General features: G+C 44.8%; 3 protein-coding genes across 4 annotated transcripts in view; 1 reads left to right on the forward strand and 2 right to left on the reverse strand.

Annotated features, from left to right (window-relative positions):
- LOC147961105 (large ribosomal subunit protein eL42z/eL42y) overlaps positions 1-8588 on the reverse strand; it is a 288994-nt gene extending 280406 nt beyond the window's left edge. The window contains exon 1 of the mRNA XM_087537305.1: positions 8478-8588. Coding sequence (XP_087393431.1) covers positions 8478-8480 — 3 coding nt within the window. The 5' untranslated portion in view covers positions 8481-8588. The remainder of the gene's footprint in view (positions 1-8477) is intronic.
- On the reverse strand, positions 6836-7483 carry LOC125519835 (large ribosomal subunit protein eL42z/eL42y). The gene is made up of 4 exons (XM_087533677.1): positions 7424-7483; positions 7185-7364; positions 6987-7061; positions 6836-6895 (listed from the first exon to the last, which is right to left on the reverse strand). Exons 1-4 carry the CDS (start codon positions 7481-7483, stop codon positions 6836-6838), a joined length of 375 nt encoding a protein of 124 aa, XP_087389803.1.
- Positions 8589-8749: 161 nt separating the features above from the next.
- On the forward strand, positions 8750-11224 carry LOC125519836 (hexokinase-1 protein). Of its 2 annotated transcripts, none has more exons than XM_048684613.2 (4): positions 8750-8900; positions 9003-9151; positions 9864-9943; positions 10888-11224. In XM_048684613.2, the coding sequence occupies exons 2-4, from the start codon at positions 9032-9034 to the stop codon at positions 10958-10960; spliced, it is 273 nt and encodes a 90-aa protein (XP_048540570.1). In that variant the 5' UTR covers positions 8750-8900; positions 9003-9031; the 3' UTR covers positions 10961-11224. The 2 variants fall into 2 exon arrangements, with proteins under 2 accessions (XP_048540570.1, XP_048540571.1); XM_048684614.2 differs by having other exon boundaries at positions 8763-8896.
- The last annotated feature ends 6064 nt before the right edge of the window (positions 11225-17288 follow it).

Consider the following 17288-nt stretch of genomic DNA (forward strand, 5'->3'; position numbering starts at 1 on the left):
TGGGTCTCATACCCATCTCCCTTGATGCATTATCTATCACAACACGTGATAGCCCTTTAGTAAAGGGATCTGCCAGATTCTTAGCCGTTTGAATATAATCCAACGCTATCACTCCGGAGTTTCTCAATTTTCTGACAGCTTTCAATCTCATTCTTATGTGTTTGTTGGACTTCATGTTGTCCTTTGAACTCTTCACCTTGACAATAACTGTTTGATTGTCACAGTTCATAAGGATGGCCGGAACCGGCTTCTCAACCACTGGCAAGTCCATCAACAGATCTCGAAGCCATTCTGCTTCGCCACCCGATGTGTCTAATGCTGTTAATTCTGCTTCCATTGTCGATCTTGTTAAGATCGTTTGCTTGCAAGACTTCCAGGAAACAGCACCACCTCCAAGAGTAAATATATACCCAGTTGTGGCCTCATCTCATCAGCATCAGAGATCCAATTCGCATCACTATACCCTTTAAGTACCGACGGGTATCCGGTATAGTGAAGTCCATAGTTCATAGTACCTTTCAGATAGCGCATAACTCTCTCAAGAGCACACCAATGTACATCACCCGGTTTGGAAACAAATCGGCTCAGTTTGCTAATAGCAAATGCGGTGTCAGGCCTCGTTGCGCTCGCTAGATACTGTAGTGAACCAACAATCTGAGATTATCTCAATTGATCTATAGCTGTGCCTTTAGACTTTCGAATCAGCACACTAGGATCATATGGTGTTTGAGATGGTTTGCAGTCCGAATATCCAAAATGACTCAACACCTTATCAACATAATGGGATTGCAGAAGTGTAATCCCACCTTCATCATCTCTCAATAGCTTGATGTTCAAGATAACATCAGCCACTCCAAGGTCCTTCATCTCAAAGTTCTGAGATAGGAAAGACTTAACTTCCTCGATCAACTTGAGATTAGTCCCAAATATCAGTATGTCATCAACATACAACCACAGTATAACTCCTTCGCCCCCACCATAGCGATAGTATACAAATTTGTTGGCCTCATTAACAACAAAGCCAACAGATGTCAACGTTTCATTAAACTTGTCATGCCATTGCTTAGGCGCTTGTCTTAGGCCATACAAAGATTTCACCAACTTACACACCTTTCCTTCCTGACCATCCATCACAAAGCCATCAGGCTGTTGCATATAGATTTCCTCCTTTAGCTCTCCGTTCAGGAAAGCCGTCTTAACATCCATCTGATGAATGAGAAGACCATGCGAGGCCGCCAACGAGAGTAATACTCAAATGGTTGTCAGTCTGGCCACAGGTGAATAAGTGTCGAAGAAATCTTCTTCTTCTTTCTGGGCGTAGCCCTTAGCCACAAGCCTAGCCTTGTACTTTTCTATCGTACCATCGGGCCTAAGCTTCTTCTTGAACACCCACTTGCATCCCAATGGTTTGCAACCATAAGGACATTCAGTAAGCTCCCAAGTCCCGTTAGCCATGATGGAATCCATCTCACTACGGACCGCATCCTTCCAGTAGTCAGCTTCTGGAGATGCATACGCTTCTGAAATAGAAGTGGGATTATCCTCCACGAGGTATATGAAGAAATCATCACCAAAGGTCTTTACAGTCCTTTGTCTCTTGCCCCTACCAAGGGATTCCTCATTATCCTCCTTAGGATTTTCATCATGTGTTTGATTATAATATTCCATCGGAATGGCAGGTTCAGGAGTCTCCTCAGATTCCTGTCTAGAAGTGCTTTGTACATCTCTCATGGGAAAAATGTCCTCAAAGAATGTAGCATCTTTAGACTCCATAATTGTACCGACTTTCATGTCAGGTACCTCAGATTTCACTACTAGAAATCTATAGCCAACACTATTCATAGTGTAGCCCAAATTAACACAGTCCACAGTCTTTGGTCCAAGCTTACGCTTTTTGGGGATCGGCACATTAACTTTCGCCAAGCAGCCCCAGGTACGTAAGTACGAGAGTGTTGTCCTTCTCTTGGTCCACTTCTCGTAAGGAGTGATCTCGTTATCCTTTGTCGAAACTTTATTCAGGACATGACAGGATGTCATTATAGCCTCCCCCCACCATGCTTTGGATAAACCCGACGTATCTAACATGGCGTTAACCAAATCAGTTAGAGTACGGTTTTTCCGCTCGGCAACCCCGTTTGACTGGGGTGAGTAGGGAGGCGTCCTCTCGTGAATAATGCCGTGTTCCATACAAAAGGCATCAAACTCTTTTGAGAAGTACTCTCCACCACGATCTGACCAGACTCGTTTAATTTTCTTTTCAAGTTGATTCTCAACTTCTGCCTTATAGAATTTGAAGTAGTGTAGAGCCTCATCTTTAGTATTTAACAGATACACATAGCAATATCTAGTGGAATCATCTATCAAAGTCATGAAATATTTCTTTCCACCTTTAGTCAACACACCATTCATCTCACAAAGATCAGAATGTATGAGTTCCAGTGGCGCCAAGTGTCTCTCCTCTGTTGCCTTGTGAGGCTTGCGAGGTTGCTTAGATTGCACACACAAATGGCACTTAGAACCTTTGGCTAAAGTGAAACTCGGGATTAAATTCGATTTTGCTAGCCGTGTCATAACACCGAAACTAATGTGACAAAGACGTGAATGCCATACTTCAGATTCATTAACACTCAAATGAATATTGTTCACGACTTTATTACATAGATCTGCAAGAGAAAGGCGGAACATGCCTCCGCATTCATAATCCTTTCCAACAAATAGTCCATATTTCATAACAACTAATTTATTAGACTCGAATACCAACTTAAACCCTTCTCTTCATAGAAGGGAGCCACTAACGAGGTTCTTCTTGATGGCGGGGACATGCTGCACGTTCTTCAGCTGCACGATCCTTCCCGAAGTAAACTTCAGATCAACCGTGCCAACACCAAGAACAGAAGCACTTGCGCCATTCCCCATCAGTACGGACCCGTGACCTGTGGCCCGGTAAGAAGAAAACAATGAAATGTCAGCACACACATGAACACCTGCACCTGTGTCGACCCACCAATCGGTGGACGGCCAAACTAAAAATACAACAAATAAATTACCGTATCCAGATGCGCCACTCTCATTGTTGCTCACAATCATATTGACAGACTTGGAGTCCTGCCCTTGCTTCTTATACTTGTTTGGGCACTTGTTGGCCCAATGTTCAAGCGAACCACAAGTGAAGCAGCCCTCATCCTTCTTGTTCTTCTTGAAGGTCTTCTTACCCTTCTTCTTAAAGTCGGCACTCTGTTGGACACCGTTCTTTCCCTTGGGCTTGTGGGAATTGGAGTTCTTCTGATGCACCATGTTGGCCACAGAAGTTCCTTCGACCCCTTTTCCGTGCGAGTCCTTTGCCCTTGAATTCTGCTTAACACTCAGATGGCCAATGACATCCTCCACAGAGAATTCACGCCTCTGATGTTTCAGAGTGGTGGCAAAGTTCCTCCAGGAATTGGGAAGCTTAGCGATTATGCAGCCCGCGACAAACTTGCCCGGTAATTCGCACTTAAGAAGCTCAAGCTCCTTAACAATACATATTATCTCATGAGCCTGCTCCAATACAGGACGGTTTTCAACCATCTTGTAATCATGGAACTGCTCTATAATATACATCTGCTCCCTGCATCGGCAGCCCCGAACTTAGATTCGAGCGCCTCCCACAAGTCCTTGGCAAACCGCACATGCAAATATGCATCAACCAGCTTATCTCCAATCACGCTCAGAACTGCCCTGAGGAACACGACAGTGGCCTCCTTGAACGCCTTCTCCTGATCAGGAGCGATTGTTCCTGTGGGAGTCACACCGGCGACCCAGAACACGTTCATGGCAGTAAGCCATAAGGTGGTTTTAGTCTGCCAACGCTTAAAGTACGTCCCCGTAAACGGCGACGGTTTCAGTGCAGCAGCAAAACTAGAATTCGAAAAACCCCTACACACATTAGGTTTTTGGATTGATAAGAAAATATGCAGTTTTCGGCGCGACGAGGCGAGGCGAGGCGAGGCGTGGCGAGGCGAGCGGAGGAGGAGGAGTGCGCGAGGGCCTCATCTCTTCTCAAGCTCCAATGGCATGAGGAAGAGAACCCCTTATAAACCACTCCAACTCTCCTTCCACTTCCGGGGTGGGACTAAACTTCCCACCACCTTATCATGCCACCTACATGGGCCCTTAGAGATCAAATCTGAAATTGTCATATGGGCTCTAGGCCCATCTCATATTTCAACAATTTGTACCCATAAGATAGCCGCAGAGGTTTGCACACCAAGATCACAGCTACAAAGAGACAGCTAACAGACATGCGAATGGTAGCATTGTGGGAAACGCCTTACCAGAAAAAACAACAAGAAAAACAGACTCGAGAGCCAAGAATGAAGGGCATTCAGCCATCATAGCAGAGACTGCGCCACAACAATCATAATTAGACCAAGAACAAAAATACCAAACTCAGAGCATTTTACTTGTATCTTACATCCCAAGAAAGTAGTTGCCACAAAGGCAATCCATATGCTCACAGGGCACACAGGGTTATAACAAGAAAAATTAAGGTAATACATTCTTTTAGTAGCACGTTCCGGCACAACATTATAAACATAACGACGATATCATTAGCTTAGAAGAGAAGGTTTCCTTGCCCTTCTTGTCTCCACAAATTTCGAAGTGCTTGCACCTCTGTAGTAAGAAAGAAATTACGGTGTCAGATACTTAAACATAACATAATATAGTAAGGAAATGGGATGGCAGATAAGAGGGATGGGCGGGCCTTGATAGCACATTGTGAGTAATGCTTATAGCTCTGGCACTGCAACTTCAGCATAATCTTCTTTGTTGTCTTGGCCTGAAACAGAATAATAAACATCTAGATGCAAGGAAGCAACAGAAGAGGAGCGTCCAACATTTTTTGTCCAAATGACCCCAGACATTCACCGCAAGTCTCGACTCATGCTACAAGATTTAGTCGTGCCCAACATAAGATGAGTTTCTCTGAAGAATTGAAGCAAAGCACGTGCATAATGCGCTAGGAAGTTTTGCCAACAACTGAATAAGAATGAAATTAACTCAAGCATACAACAACATTGGTGTTCAGAAACATCTTGATGCACTAAATAGGAAAAGGAAATAAGGATACACACAGCAACAACGGCGATGACTTGTTCCATGTCTGCACGTGATCTACAATTCTCCATGCATCATGCAACATGGCTTAGAGCATTTCTAGCAGATCCCGCAAACTGGGCCGTCCGGTACAATAACCGCCAATTTGCGGAATTTATCTCGTATCCCCGTCCCGAATAGATCCTCTAAATCCGACCGTCCCGATTTTTTTTGCGGGATCCCGAATCCACTGAGGGCATTTCCTACATATTTCCGGGACGAAGGGCCAATTCTACATGTTGCCGCAAACAAGCCAACCGCTTGGCGGGAGGGAACTTTCACCGCGTCCACCTCCCGCCCCCGTGCCTTTGCAGACCCCGACCTCGTTGCTCCTTCACCGACGCGCCTCCTCCGACTGCCACACCACACCATGGAGTGGCCGCCCCCCTGCCATCCATCCCAAGCTTGCGCAAGCCGAATCGGCCTAGGCCCGCGTCCGCCTGCTGCGATTGTCGCACCTCGCCGTGGCCGATGGCCGTGGCCGGGGAACTCCACAACGCCTCGCCGTGGCTGCCGTGCCGTGGGGGCGCCGTGTGTGTCGTTGAAGCCGTTCAGCAAGAAGGAGTGGACGGCGCACCCGACGACGCGTCCACCGACTACTCGACCTCACGCATCTGGAGCAGGCCATGAGCAGCAGCTAGTCAAGGCGGCCGGCGTGGAAAGCCAAGAGAAGCAGCCAGTCAAGGTGGCCGACGCTGCAGGCCAGGGAGCCGCAGGTCCAGCCGATGGCGTGGGGTGGGCCACACGCCTCGGCGAGCTCCGGCTCCGCCAGGCAACACACAGCAGGCTCTATTGCCATGGCCGCTCGAGGACCCAATTGTAATCTAAATTTCATTTTGAGGGTGTTTTGTGCTACTTTGTAAGGACCCTATTGTAAATGTAACTACTGACACGTGGGCTCCACATCTGACGTGATTTTTTTACTGGATCTATTATGTGTGGACACATGCCATACCGTAAAAACGTGTTAAAACCATTTTGCGATATCCTCTAAATCTATTTTGAGGTTGTTTTGCGATATCCTCTAAATCTATTTTGCGGTACGAGGTTATAAGGGATCTGCTAGAGATAATCTTAGAGCAGCCAACAGAGGTGAAAGATTCCCTACGACATTATCTTCTTGTGATCGCGTAGAATGCCAACTATGCATATGCACACGTCGCCATAATTTCCAAATCTACAACTCAAAACAAACCCTACTTATTTCAGACATGGCTAACAAATACCGAGCAAATTTCTAATTCAAGGAGATATCACACCGTGCCTACTTGCACATTGCAATGCAAGGTTTTGCTGTTTTGATAGCTGAGATATGCCAATGAGCAGTTGTTTGGTTCACAGTTACTTGATTTGAGTGGTCTGTAAATACATGTCTATAAAATTGCATAGCGTAACAACATAACAAAACAATTTGCCAAAGCCAGAAAAACAGAGAGGAGACCCAAGAACAACGGGCATTCAGCACAACATCATAAACATACACTGCGACAGCAATTTAATTAGACCAAGAACAAAAATACCAAACTCAGAGAATAAATAACATTTTACTTGTCGATTGGATCTGGAGAAAGTAGTTGACACAATAGCAAAACATACGCTCCATTGCCAATAGGGTTATAGCCAGAAAATTAAAGATAATACAGTCTTCTTGTGGGAAGTTCTGGCACAACATTCTAAACATAACGACGATACCATCAGCTTAGAAGAGAGATGTTCCCTTGCCCTTCTTGTCTCCACCGATTTCGAAGTGCTTGCACCTCTGTAATAACAAAGAAATTATGGAGTCAGATAATTAAACATAACAGAATATAGCAAGGAAATGGGATGGCAGATAAGAGGGATGTGCGGACCTTGATAGCACGTTGTGAGTAATGCTTGCAGCTCTGGCACTGCAACTTCAGCACAATCTTCTTTGTTGTCTTGGCCTGAAACAAACAGAAGAATAAGCATCCAGATGCAAAGAAGCAACAGAAGAGGAACATCCAACATTTCCGAAGTAACTTGAGTTGCACATCAAAGATATATGCCCACAGAAATCAGTAACATACCTTCTTGTGGAAAACAGGCTTTGTCTGGCCACCATATCCAGACTGCTTGCGGTCATAACGACGCTTCCCCTGGGCAGAAAGACTGTCCTTACCCTTTTTGTATTGGGTAACCTTGTGGAGGGTGTGCTTCTTGCACTCCTTGTTCTTGCAGTAGGTCTTCTTGGTCTTCGGAACATTCACCTACAAAATGGCCATACCATACTTAGCCCAACTGGAATAGACAACATAGCTTAACTCACAACACCATGTTTGCTACCTAAGATGTGTAGAAGCAAGGACCTCTCTGATTCAACGGGCATGGTTAAATTTCCCGGTGATCAAGGGGGTCCGAAAATACAGAGGGCAGAATTTGCAATTACACACATAATGAAAAGGAAACTCAAGCCAAAGATGCTATAGTGAACTAGAAAAGCACCTTGCTGGCGAAAAAAAACAGAGTACATTATTACATACTACAAAACAGAACATGTTGAGCTAGCTCGCAATGGTGGTGCCAATGATAGTCCATAGAGAGCTAGCTGTAGGAGGAATACATCATGTCAATCGTTGCTGATTGCGCGTCCACGTCCTCTGCCTCCAGCAACTAGAGCTGCATCATCTTGTTCATTATTGAGAATAGGCCTCTTCTCACACCGTACCAGTTCTTTTTGCAGAATAGGTTTCAGTAACATATATTCCATCTCTTCCCTTCCTAAATATAAGTCTTTTTAGATATTTCAATAGAGACTACATACAGATGTAGATTTACTCATTTTGCTTCGGATTTAGTCCTTATTGAAATATCTAAAAAGGCTTATATTTAGGAACGGAGGGAGTAGAACACAATCTGATTAACTGCAGCTGAATGAGAGCATACTGTGCAACCAAACAGTGAGGCCATGATCTGACCTTGCAAGCATATAACTAGAATAAACGTGTATATTTGGGCGCGATCATGAGTCATGAAAACTCGACTAACAAGGCCGGAGATCAATGTAGAAGGTGACAATTCAAACAAACCAATTCGTCATTCGATCAAGCCAACTTAACACTCTACATCCAAGGCCCTGCGCCGAGCAGTGTTGTAATGAATGGAAGTGTCTCCAGCCACAACATCCCAATCACCTCCCCTTCTCCGACATCTACTAGCATCCACGCGGTACGATTCAAGAGGAATGCGCAACTGCTACCGAAGTCTCATCCGATTAGCAGCATCGCATTACGAAATGCATCCGCGCTCGCAAGTCATGTTCGGAAACCAGAAACAGTCGCTACGACCAACCGCAGGTACAGAGATCAGGGGAGGAGACTCACCATGGCTGCGGAAGCGGCGGTGGATCCGAGACGGCGAGGAGGAGTGCGCGCCTGGGTGAGAACACGGGAGTGCGCCGCCGCCGCCGAAAGCTGAAAGGGTGGGAGGGCGAAGGGGTGCGCGGTTATATACGAGGGGTGACGGCTAGCTAGGGTTTCGCCCTCACGCACAAGTCACTGCGGGTGGGTCCCAGTGCTTAGCGGCCACACGGGCCGGTAGTTGGGCCGGATGAAATGGTTCCCCCAGGCCCATGTGACACCGAAGGTCTAAACGGGCTGGAAGGTGGCCATTTCCGTCTCAGCGTCGCATCTTGGGTTCTTGGTGGACTCCGGCCAGTGAGGGGAAGCAGCCGCCGTCGTCTCGATCTCGGGATCTCTCGTCGCCGGCGCGCGTAGGGAGAGGAGCTGAGGAGGGGTGGTTGGTAGGTGAGTCGGCCTCCATTTTGATCTCTTCGGCGATGGTCCCGAGGTTTGATGTGTGGATGTGATTTTTGAGCCGCCATTTCGGTACTTTTCTTGGAGTGACAGGGAAGAGTGGTGGTGGTAGGAGGAGGAGGATGAGCGAGAGCGAGCAGAGGCCGGTGCCGAGGCGGGAGAGCCCGTGGGGCTTGCCGGAGGGGGACAAGCGCCAGCCCAAGGCGCACCGCTGCAACGACCGCGTCGAGGATGTCGTCCAGGTCCGGAGGTCCCCTCCCTCTCTGATTAGAAAAATCTTCAGGTGTAACATTCAACTGGCACGTATGTGTAGATGATATTGACGAGATCCATGGTGCAACAGCTGAAATGATGCCCTAGAAACCACTTGGAATTAGGCACTTGATTGTTTAGGCTGGTTTACTTCATCTACTCTACTACTGCGAGGGGCTGGCATTAAGTCGTTTCAGTAGTTAATTCGCTATCATGACTCAGAACACTTTAGATGTGATTCAGCAATGTTAAGCACCCAATGTTGCCCTGCTATGAAGATTGCACATGATTCATTAACACGCAACTAGGATGATTCCTATCCTACCTGTGCTGTGCTCATTGCTTCCAAGCTAGTGATGGCGGTTGCAGTTTCAATCTACAAAACACAATTAGCAATGACCAATGGACTAATCTGAAACTGGTATCTGGAAATATCATCAAAGAAAATGCTTCCAGTTCCAGTGCTGAGTAATTGAGCATTATAAAAGAATGTGTATGACATAATTGCCATAAGTTGGACTAATGTGGAGTTCAGGATCTCATCCCACCACCACCTTAATCTGGAATTTCCTGTAATTACCGGTCACTACCTTCAACTGGTTATGCGTTTTCCAGCAAATGGCCAGCATTAGCTGTGTTTCATCATGTGAATTCCTAGTCTGAAATCAACATGTTTTGGTCTGCTTAATTATTTGTTTGCAGGCTGCCTTTGAAGGGAATCCATTCAAGACAGTTCCAGGCCCATTCAAGGTCTTTTGGCAATGCATGCGCTCGAAACCTGGGTATCCGCTGCTTCTCATGATCTCTGTTTTAATGCTTTTGGTGGAATCATTAGAATCACTGATGACAATCTAAATATGTTTTTAGGTTGCCCACAACAATTTCATAAAATGAATAAGCAGTATATGAGGAAAATGTTAAGTTAGTGATTGCTAAGTATGCTCATGTTAATTTTTAATGCTAAGTATGCTCATGTTAATTTTTTTTCTTTTTCTTTGGTGGTTGCTTGCTTTTTCAGCAACTTAAATGCTTAGTTAGTACATAGGGATGCTCACTAAAAAGTAATCTCTTCGGCATGGTGTTATTTTCTTGTTTATGGGATAGTCTTATATGAGCCTAACCACTTCCTAAAAATCTAATATGGAGCATCACACGTAACAGGGAGTTGGTCAGGCACGATTCTCCATGTAGTTGCAAATCCCTGAGATTTATGAAGCGCGTACTAGCCTACCTGTGTGCCATATATGATGTTTCACATCTATTAGGAAGGTAGTTTGGTTGGTTGGTTGGGCAGTGTGGATGGTGCAACCTTTCTGGACAATATCTCAGTCTGGCTGGCTGGGTCAGAAACCAAGGGCACTGCTGTGGCTTGGCTGGGAGCAATCAGTTCCACATACCAGGAGTAGAAGCACGCATGCAATCATTTTGATCACCAAAATTGAACAAAAGAAAGTACTTGGTGACATGTCTTTCTCCTAATAAAAAGGCTAAGTGGTTCAGGAAGCTATTGTTCTGAAATGCATATTATGGAAGGACTCCATATCTGTGTGAAATTGTGGACTATAGAATTCTAATGATGAATATTGCCTCAGAGAGCAAGCAAGTATCAACTATAGTTTCTGGTGCACATACATTCAAAATTGTGACAAGTATTCTGACCATGAATATTGTTTTTTTTTCCTCTTTTGTTAGAGAAAGTTGTTAATGTACAAACTGTGATTTGCAGGGAGGAACCAACTGTACCATTTACTTACCTGCAGCTGGATCCTCCGAAGAGGGTAGAGGCCAAGCTAGAGTAAACAACACCTAAATCCTTCTGAAGTGTGTGTGGTTATATTTCGTAGTGAACTTTTTACCTAGGCGTCATGTTGAATGCAAGGCCTTATGTTCGGATATTTATTCATGAATAATAATAGTGCAAAACCGATCCAGAAATAAGAAACGCCTTAACAGGAGGTGAATTGGTTGAAGTTGCCGTTTTGAAATGGGATTTGTAATTTTGTCTGACTTGTTTTGGGCCTTGAGGGTTAAATCCTTATTGAATGGCTTCTATGGTTTGTTCATGGGATTTTGTAATGGTATGCGGCTCATGTGGAATTCTGGGTAAAGATGGTGCCTGATTCGTGTGCCTGTCAGTTCATGCAAAATTGAATTAGACATTCTTAAACTGCTCCCTGGTGACAAAAAGTTGCCAGTTTCCTCTTTGTTTCCCATTTCTTTTTGCCAACCCATTTTGCAAGAGGGCTGCACGTGCTTTTCGGTACCTGCTTGTTCTACAGGTTCTGCCTGGTACTGTGAGCACTACATACACCTTTTGTGATGAATACTAACATCAAAGTTTGAGATTGCGTCCTGGATTCCGGGGCAAGTCTCCTTCGCATGGATTGTTTCGGAGCAGGAGGGAGTGCAGATGGCAACATGTGGAATTTAGAGAAATACTGCTTGAGCTGGATTTGGGCCGGAACTAACTGGACGCAAAACAAACTGTCGAAGGAAAACGAAAACTAGACGGGATATAGTGTGTGGATCATGGCAAACTGTCTGATTATCTGTATAGAGTGCAAACAAGATAATGATGATTGAGCTCCTTCTGTGTGATCACCGTGTTTCAGAATACGTTGCCTAGGGCAGCTTTGCTGACTTCTAGAGAAGCTTATGCATCAGATTTTCCTTGTTGTATTGCCGGCAATGTTCACAAAAAGAATTGCCACAGATGAAATAAACGAGTAGTCTGACTAGAAGTCTAGAAGCCTCTTCCCAGGCTGAAGAAATTACGTAGAAGAGATGTAAACTGCTGATGCAGATAATCATATCTGTGCTGGTAGGTACCTTCAGTGGAGAGAAATGCCAGTGAGCAGCTGTCTACATGCGTGGTTCTCGAGGCTGGGTTACTTATGCACTTCCATACATATGATTGTCCCCATGACTCCCAAGCCGAACTAATGGACAGGGCAGCAAATTAGCAAAAGATAACACTAGTCCCATCATCCTGGTTGTCAATCAAGCTAGGCTTGTGGTCTCAGATTAGAGGGACCAAGAGGATGGAGGGCTTGCACAAATAAGAAGGGTAAGTAGAGTTGTAGAAGTGGAAGGGTGGGAACTCGCGAGTAGTTTGTATCCGGAGGGGTGGGGTGGATGATGTACTGGTGGTGTGAGGTCTGCCCTCGAAGCAAGGGAGTAAAGGCAACCGTGGTAGGAACACGGAGAAAAATGCACGCAACCATGCTCCATTGAAGCAAAAAAAGGTCTAACAATCGATCGAATGGATGGATGTCACAGCAATCAGTTCGATATCATGCATAAATATAATGAGAGAAAAACTTGTATGCTATAGTGTCGTCGAAGTAAGACTATTAAGTGCGCTTCAAGAATGCTCAGCTGAAATTAAATTGGATTTAGGCTTGTCGTTTGTATATGTAATTAACTTCCATTGTGTTTGTGATGCACAGTGCTTCCAATTTTAGGCTTAAATTTGAACTTGGATTTGAAATGTTGCTAATTATGTGTGGCGTGATGATGAAAAGTCTTAATTATCATGTCATGGAAAGTTTAGTTGGTTAGTTGGGTAACATGGATGGTTCACATCATGGAAAGTATAATTATCGTGTTTCGGTTGGTTCGTTGTTGGATAACATGGATGGGGCAAGCTTTTCAGATAATATCTCAGTCTGGCTGGCTGGACCAGAAACAAAGGGCGCTGGTGTGGCTTGCCTGAGAACAACCAGTTCCAACATACCAGGAGTATAAGCACACATGCAATCATTTTGTACACCAAAAATGAACAAAAGAAAGTACTTGGTGACATGGCTTTCTCCTAAAAAATTGCCAAGTGCTTCAAGAAGCCGTTGTACTGAAATGTATTATGGAAGGACTCCATATATGTGTGAAACTGTGGACTATAGAATTCTAAGGATGAATTTACCCTCAGAGAGCTAGCGGGTATCCACTATAGTTTCTGGTGCACCTTCATTTCAAAATTGCGACGAGTGTTCTGACCGTGAATATTGGCTCATTTCTCTTCTGTTAGAAAGTTGTTAGTGTATAAACTGTGATTTGCAGGGAGGAACCAACTGTACCATTTACTTACCTGCAGCTGGATCCTCTGAGGAGGGTATAGGACAAGCTAGATTAAACAACACCTAAATCCGTCTCAAGCGTGTGTGGTTATATTTCGTAGTGAACTTCTTATCTAGGCGTAATGTTGAACATGAGGCCTTATGTTTGGATTTTTATTCATGAATAATAATAGTGCAAAATTGATCCAGAAATAAGAAACGCCTTCATATATATGAGGTGAATTGGTTGAAGTTGCCGTCTGAATGGGATTTGTAATTTCGTCTAACTTGTTTTGGGCCTTGGGAGTTAAAGCCTTATTGAATGGCTTCTAAAGTTTGTTCATGTTATTCGATAATGGTATTGCAACCCATGTGGAATTCTGGGTAAAGATGGTGCCGCTTTTGCGAGAGGGCTGCACGTGCAGCACTTCAGTACCAGCTTGTTCTACGGGTTCTGCTTGGGCCTATTCATGATGAATGCTATCACCAAAGTTTGGGACTGTGTCAGGTTCTTCAGGGAAAGTTTCCTTCGCATGGATTGTTCAGAGCAGGAACAAGTGGAAAAGAGAGAAATAATATTTGGAGTGGACTGGAACGAACTGGACAGGAAACAGGTTGTCAAACTGTTCTGATTGTCTGCATAGAGTGCAAATCAGATACTGATGATTGAGCTCCTTCTGTGTAATCACTGTGTTTCAGAGTGCTCTGCCTAGGGTAGCTTTGCCGACTTTTTGAGAAGTTTATGCATTGGATTTTCCTTGTTGTATGGCCGTCAACGTACAGGTAGAGAATTGCTGCAAATGAAATAAGCGAGTAGTCTGACTAGAAGCCTCTTCCGAGACCCATAAACTCTCATAGAAGAGTTGTGAACGAGCTGAGTACAAGTTTGTTCGTCAGGCCAAGGTTACTATTGTATTTCTGCACATCTGCTTTTCCCTATGACTCCTAAGCCGAACTAATGAACAAGGCAACAAACTAGCAAAAGACAACGCTAGTTTCATCATCTTGGTTGTCAAGCAAGCTAGGCTTGATACTCTGAACAATTGAACTATTTGTGTTAGAACTACCCTGTGGTCTGAGATTAGAGTTGACGAAGAGGAGTTGGAGGGCTTGCACAAATAAGAAGGGCAAGTAGAGTTGTAGAAGGTAGGCAAATAAAGAGGGGTAGTTAATTTGTACGTCAAGCATAGGACCCGAGAGTGAGTAAAGATTGATGTGAGTAATAATGAAGTGTACTTGAAGCAAGGGAATAAAGGCAATGGTGATAGGAATATGGGGAAAAATAACGCTCCGTTGAAGCAAAAAAGTCTAAAAATCAATCGGATGGATGGATGTCAGAACAATCGGTTCGATATCATGCATAATAGAGAAAAAATTGTATGCTATAGTGTTGATGACGTAAGACTTTTATGTGCGCTTCAAGAATGCTCGGTCAAAACAAAATTGGATCTAGGCTTGTGGTTTGTATATGTAGTTAACTTCAATTGTGTTTGTGATGCACAATGCTTGCAATTTTAGGCTTAAATCTAAACCTGGATTTGAAATGTTGCTAATTATGTGGGACATGATGATGAAAAGGCTTAATTATCATGTCATGGAAAGTTTAGTTAGTTCAGATTGTATATGTAATTGTGTAGTAGAGAAAGTCGAAGCTTAGAATATGGTATCTAGTCTTGCATATTTTCCTAAAAGCAAAAAAAGAAGCTATCCAAATCTTCTCTATCGTCTACCCATAGTGATATGGGTAGCCAAATTATGGGTATGTTGCTGGCGATGCTCTAAAGGACTTCATACTTCTTTCCAAGAACAACTCATGCCTTCCCTCAAAAAAGAAAAGAAGATTTTGGGAGAGGGAACGGAAAAAAAACACCCCTGCGTCGCCCTCCTTTGGTGACACGGGGTGAGACTCCTCCAGCGCCGCCGCTAGGTCCTCTCCCTCCTCCTTTTCGTCTCGCCGTCGCCGGAGGCGCCACCGGCGAAGCCCAGGCGGGCTCCAGTGAGGGCGGCGGCGGGGCGGCTTCCTGGGCAACCTCCACCCCTTTCCTCCTCTCCTCGTTGGGGCGCGGCGGCGCGCGCCAGATCCGCAAGGCCCAGTGGCTGGGAGCGGCGGCGGTCCACGGCGGGCGGCGGGCAGGGCTCTGCGATGGCGTGGAGGCCCAGGCGTTGGTGGAGATGAGGCAGTGTCGGCCGGGGCTGGTGGGCTAGATCTGGGCGCCGCAAGCTTGAGGGTTGTTGTCGTGTTCATCCTCGCGGCGGGTGGTGCAGCACCCGCTGCTCGTGGCGGGTGTGGCGGTGGTGGATGGGGATCCCGGCGGTCTTCCGGCGGTGTGATAACCCACAAGTATAGGGGATCGCAACAGCTTTCGAGGGTAGAGTATTCAACCCAAATTTATTGATTCGACACAAGAGGAGCCAAAGAATATTCTCAAGTATTAGCAACTGAGTTGTCAATTCAACCACACCTAGAAACTTAGTATCTGCAGCAAAGTGTTTAGTAGCAAAGTAATATGATAGTGGCGGTAGCAGCAACAAAAGTAAACACAGCAAAAGTAATGTTTTTGGTATTTTGTAGTAATTGTAACAGTAGCAGCGGAAAAGTAAATAAGCGTAAACCAGTATATGGAAAACTCGTAGGCACTGGATCAGCGATGGATAATTATGCCGGATGCGGTTCATCATGTAACAGTCATAACATAGGGTGACACAGAACTAGCTCCAATTCATCAATGTAATGTAGGCATGTATTCCGTATATACTCATACGTGCTTATGGAAAAGAACTTGCATGACATCTTTTGTCCTCCCCTCCCGTGGCAGCGGGGTCCTATTGGAAACTAAGGGATATTAAGGCCTCCTTTTAATAGAGAACCGGAACAAAGCATTAGCACATAGTGAATACATGAACTCCTCAAACTATGGTCATCACCGGGAGTGGTCCCGATTATTGTCACTTCGGGGTTGCCGGATCATAACACATAGTAGGTGACTATAGACTTGCAAGATAGGATCAAGAACTCACATATATTCATGAAAACATAATAGGTTCAGATCTGAAATCATGGCACTCGGGCCCTAGTGACAAGCATTAAGCATAGCAAAGTCATAGCAACATCAATCTCAGAACATAATAGATACTAGGGATCAAACCCTAACAAAACTAACTCGATTACATGATAAATCTCATCCAACCCATCACCGTCCAGCAAGCCTACGATGCAATTACTCACGCACGGTGGTGAGCATCATGAAATTGGTGATGGAGGATGGTTGATGATGACGACGGTGACGAATCCCCCTCTCCGGAGCCCCGAATGGACTCCAGATCAGCACTCCCGAGAGGTTTTAGGGCTTGGCGGCGGCTCCGTATCGTAAAACGCGATGATTTCTTCTCTCTGATTTTTTTCTCTCCGAAAGCAAATATATAGAGTTGGAGTTGGCGTCGGAGGGCATCCCGGGGGCCCACGAGGTAGGGGGCGCGCCCTAGGTGGGGGGCGCGTCCCCCACCCTCGTGAGAAGGGTGTGGGCCCCCTGGTCTTCATATTTGGCGAGGATTTTTTATTGTTTTTTCTAAGATGTTCCATGGAGTTTTAGGTCATTCCGAGAATATTTGTTTTCTGCACATAAAACAACACCATGGCAATTCTGCTGAAAACAGCGTCAGTCCAGGTTAGTTCCATTCAAATCATACAGGTTAGAGTCCAAAATAAGGGCAAAAGTGTTTGGAAAAGTAGATACGACGGAGATGTATCAACTCCCCCAAGTTTAAACCCTTGCTTGTCCTCAAGCAATTCAGTTGACAAACTGAAAGAAAGAAATAAAAACGTTTACAAACTCTGTTTGCTCTTGTTGTTGTAACTATGTCAAGCCAGTATTCAAGTTTTCAGCATAGATCATAACTAACCACACTTGCAATAATTCTCAGGTCTCATCATTACTCATATCAATAGCATAATCAACTAGCAAGTCATAATAATAAATCTCGGATGACAACACTTTATCAAAACAATCATAATATGATATAATAAGATGGTATCTCGCTAGCCCTTTCTGAGACCGCAAAATATAAATGCAGA

Source organism: Triticum urartu, chromosome 7A, assembly GCF_056163025.1.
Source record: "Triticum urartu cultivar PI428250 chromosome 7A, HENAU_Tu73, whole genome shotgun sequence".
Lineage (NCBI taxonomy): Eukaryota > Viridiplantae > Streptophyta > Magnoliopsida > Poales > Poaceae > Triticum > Triticum urartu.

Excerpts from the sequence above, each read along its gene's own strand:
- LOC125519835 (XM_087533677.1), bottom strand. The coding sequence starts at position 7,483 with ATGCCCGTTGAATCAGAGAGGTCCTTGCTTCTACACATCTTAGGTAGC. Across the intron at positions 7,365-7,423 it reads TAGGTAGCAAACATGGTGTT|GTGAATGTTCCGAAGACCAA; the intron begins GTGAGTTAAGCT and ends GCCATTTTGTAG. Across the intron at positions 6,896-6,986 it reads ACTCACAACGTGCTATCAAG|AGGTGCAAGCACTTCGAAAT; the intron begins GTCCGCACATCC and ends TTGTTATTACAG.
- LOC125519836 (XM_048684613.2), top strand. The coding sequence starts at position 9,032 with ATGAGCGAGAGCGAGCAGAGGCCGGTGCCGAGGCGGGAGAGCCCGTGG. Across the intron at positions 9,152-9,863 it reads GCGTCGAGGATGTCGTCCAG|GCTGCCTTTGAAGGGAATCC; the intron begins GTCCGGAGGTCC and ends ATTTGTTTGCAG. Across the intron at positions 9,944-10,887 it reads TGCATGCGCTCGAAACCTGG|GGAGGAACCAACTGTACCAT; the intron begins GTATCCGCTGCT and ends TGTGATTTGCAG.